At 25.1% G+C, this 4,067-nt stretch overlaps 1 protein-coding gene across 1 annotated transcript; it reads left to right on the forward strand.

Annotated features, from left to right (window-relative positions):
* Positions 1-898: 898 nt before the first annotated feature.
* LOC101496212 (ethylene-responsive transcription factor 1B-like) lies at positions 899-1,808 on the forward strand. Its single transcript, XM_004497782.4, has one exon. It carries the CDS (start codon positions 1,083-1,085, stop codon positions 1,722-1,724), a length of 642 nt encoding a protein of 213 aa, XP_004497839.1. The 5' UTR covers positions 899-1,082; the 3' UTR covers positions 1,725-1,808.
* Positions 1,809-4,067: the final 2,259 nt, after the last annotated feature.

Here is a 4,067-nt window from a genome sequence, read left to right on the forward strand (position 1 = left end):
TCATGAAAATAAGAGTCAAACGTGAAAGAAAGCCTCACCATACAACTAGCTAGCAAATATATATTTTGTCTCCTCTACGAATACATTTCAAATCTAATATTAAAATAAAAAGGAAATAAAATTCACGAAAAACAACAGGAAAAGGATTTAAAGTCCTAAAATTTATAAATTATTTCAAATTTTCATTTTATATGAGAAGCTTCAAAAAGTGTTTCTTTTATCAATTCTTCTTTTACATTAAATTTGTAAACCTTACGTGTAAAAAGTGTTTCTTTGATTAACACAGAGGTCCAATGGTATCATTGATTACTATATACATTTTTTTTTTTAAATAATTACTCTATAGATTGTTTTACGAATATTCTTGAAAATAATATTATAATGTGAAATACAGTAAATATTAACCATCTTATTAAAATTCAAGAATCTTAAAAGAGACTACTGATGTTTAAATTTTTAAATTGCAACATCGATAAAACTTTTAAGAAAAAATATTATTATATATTTGATTCTCGAATTGTGAAATTTTATATTTATTAAAAAAATTATCATTAATCTTATTAAACAATATTATTTTATTTATTTCAATTGTTAAATTATAAATAAAATTTATTAAATTATAGTTCGATCAAAAATAAATAAAACATAATCAATAAATATTTTAATTGGAGATCAAATTAAATGTCTTGTCAAAACAATATAATCTAACACATGTGTAGTAGCTACTAAAAGATTAATCACTTTGTTAATTTTAAATAAGACTGATTTTGACATATAGTATTGCAAGTATCCATTAAAAACAAAAAGATTAAGAGATATTGGTGATTACGTAACTAATTAAAAACCCTAATGCTAAGTACCATGAATGTAAGATATATACATCAATTGAGCTAACCACAATCTCTTAACCTATTGGCTCTTGGAGTGACTTTTACCATATTATAATGTCCCCCAATTTGGTATATATAACAAACTATGGTTTCAAATTTCAATCTAAATATTGTGAAGAAACAGAGTAACTCTGTTTCTCTCTTTACTCTTTAGTCTTCAACAGTCATTCATTCACACACACATACACTAAAATGGATTGTTCCTTCATACCCAATTTATCAAAATCAAATTTTTTTGAAGAATCTTCATTTGGGTCATTAGATTCATTCTCTTTGAATCCAAAAAACCACGAATTTCTTCCCTTCAATGAAAACGACCCAGAAGAGATGCTTCTATATGGCATGATAACATCATCATCACAACAAAAAACACTAATCACAAATGAAAATGAATCACCAAAGAAAAACAAGTCCTACCGCGGCGTTCGGCGGCGACCGTGGGGGAAATTCGCGGCGGAGATAAGGGATTCAACAAGACATGGCATAAGGGTTTGGCTAGGAACATTTGATAGTGCTGAAGCAGCAGCACTTGCTTATGATCAAGCTGCTTTTTCAATGAAAGGTTCAGCTGCAACACTTAATTTTCCAGTTGAAAAAGTTAAGGAATCACTTATGGAAATGAATTATGTGTTGTCTAATGATGATGATGAGTGTTGTTCCCCTGTTGTTGCTTTGAAGAGAAAGCATTCCATGAGACGTAAAATGGATGAAAAGAAGAAGAAGAAACAAGATATGGATGTTGTTAGGATTGATAATTTGGTTGTGTTTGAAGATCTTGGTGCTGAATATTTGGAACAATTGTTGATGTCTTCTGATAATCAAAATACTTGGTGAATTTATGCTATTCCACCAATATTTGATTGGATAATATGTAATTTGTAGCCAATTAAACTATATGTTAATCTTTTATTTATCTAAGTGTTTGTTTAAATTTTTTTATTGAGATAAGGATTTTGCAACTATAGATTATTTTTTGATATTAAACTAATTATGTAATGATAGATATTAATACTTCAAAGTAATTCAGATTTATTAAATACTTAATCTCTTCACCATTTGTTTCTCTATATGCACTAATAAGGTATCCAACCTAGACCAAATTGCTAAGAGACCAAAACATATCTATCACTTGTATGTGCTGGCGGAGCTTTGTCTAGACATAGGGTGGGCATGGCCACCTCAATATCTTCAATAATTTTTTTAATGAAAATAATTTATAAAATAATTTTAAAAATACTAATTAGAAAAATTCACTACATATTTTAACTTTAATTTCAATCGTAAATATTGAGTTTTATCTAGAGATATAAAAATCAAACCAATGATTTGATAAACTAAAAAAAAAAAAATACCGAGTTCAATTTATGAACCACATAAAATCAATGTTTGTTGATTTGAGTATGATTTCAGTTCTATTTAAAATTGATCACCAATATCTATATAAAATCATTAGCTTATATAAGTAGCGTTATCTTGAATATTAGTTGCATTTAAAGATTTTTTAATAATTTACATATTATTTTTCTCATAGTAGTTTTAAAAGTATCTTAATTTTTATTAATGTCAATTTGATTCAGCATAACCAAATTAACATGCTATTCATCAGTTTGAGCTAATTTTGTGAGAAAAATTATAAAAACTAAACCAAAACTAATTTTTTTTTTATTTATATTTTTTTTCTTCTCCAAAGATACAAATCAAATCAATATATTAAACTAATAACTCTTTCTCTCCTAAATATATGTAACTTTAAAGTAATATATTTAATTTTAAAACTCTAATATACAATAAAATACTATGTTTAATTTATCAATTAAATTTTAAAAATTTAATACCTCAAAATATTTCTTCAAGCTTCGCCACTACTTGTATTATACCACATTGATTTACAGTTGCAAAAGAAAGATAGCATGTTGGTTTTGCTACTAGATGTTATATTAAATTAATTGAGTAACTTTTTTTTATTTAAGTTGTTTATTTATTATATAATATCTTAAAGTCAATATACATGACCATCACCTTATAGGTTGAACGTTGAGTGAAAATCACTAATTTAGTACTTTTCAATTTGTAGGGTTGGGACTTTTGGTTTTAAAAATGATTTAAATTAAAAATATTAAATTTTGTTATTTCTTTGAGCAATTTTAGTCACTAAATTAATCGATTCAAGAGACTAATGTGGTAGAATATTTCCAATTTCAATGGTAATTTAGTTTGATTAATTTAAGCGATTTACTTGCATAACTATTTTATTATTATATAAGTGTGTAGCTTTTCCCTTCAGTTCCTGTCAAAAGAAAAAGCTTTTGGTTGTGTTTTATTGTAAAGGTGAAAAATATGGAATTTTCATGAATCATGTCTAAATTGTTTGACTTGTCAAAAAAACGTCTAAATTGATTGTGATAACCGTTTGTTTGTTTTTAAGCTTATACTTGAGAAATTCAGATTATAAGTGGTCAAGTCTTGAATTGTTTTAAGTTGTTCACACGTGATTTCCATATGAATTTTTGCTACTTTTTCTTTTTTTTTTTTAATTTGGATTTTCTAAAGTAAAATGAAGTGTTAAATAAAAAAAAAATCATGGGTTATATTCTAGCAAATTCATAATTGATTATAGTGTATCTATATTATTTACATTTGATTTGTTATTTAAAAGTTAATTTTATAAAATAAAGTAAATTGTTTATTTTAAAAAAATCGAATAATTTGTCATCATGTGCAAAAATTTGAAACTTCTTTGGCAACAAATTTGAAACTTCTTTGGCAACAATGTCTCAAAGCATTAGTAATTTTCTTAAGATAGGAACATCATAGCTACCACTTATTAACAGTAGTGCTTAAAGGATTTCATTCAAATTTGACTCCATTTAATTGATCAGAGAATAAAATAATTAATAATCTCATTGATAAAAGATAATCAACATATAAACTACAAAATATGAGTTTAGTACTTGTTTGATAAATTCTCTTACATGATGATTTGTTTGTGTACCGGTTTTCGTTATAATTATAATAATAACATTAAAAATATGATATTTAAATGTTTTAGTTTGATGTATATTAGTTATACTTAAGATGTATTAGTTCACTAATAAAAGTTTAATATTGTATAACAAAGTATTAAGTTTGAATAATCTCAAAGTTAATTGAAACATAATTAATAGTACTATTTTCATT

The sequence above is a fragment of the Cicer arietinum genome, chromosome 4 (genome assembly GCF_000331145.2).
Source record: "Cicer arietinum cultivar CDC Frontier isolate Library 1 chromosome 4, Cicar.CDCFrontier_v2.0, whole genome shotgun sequence".
NCBI classification, from domain to species: domain Eukaryota; kingdom Viridiplantae; phylum Streptophyta; class Magnoliopsida; order Fabales; family Fabaceae; genus Cicer; species Cicer arietinum.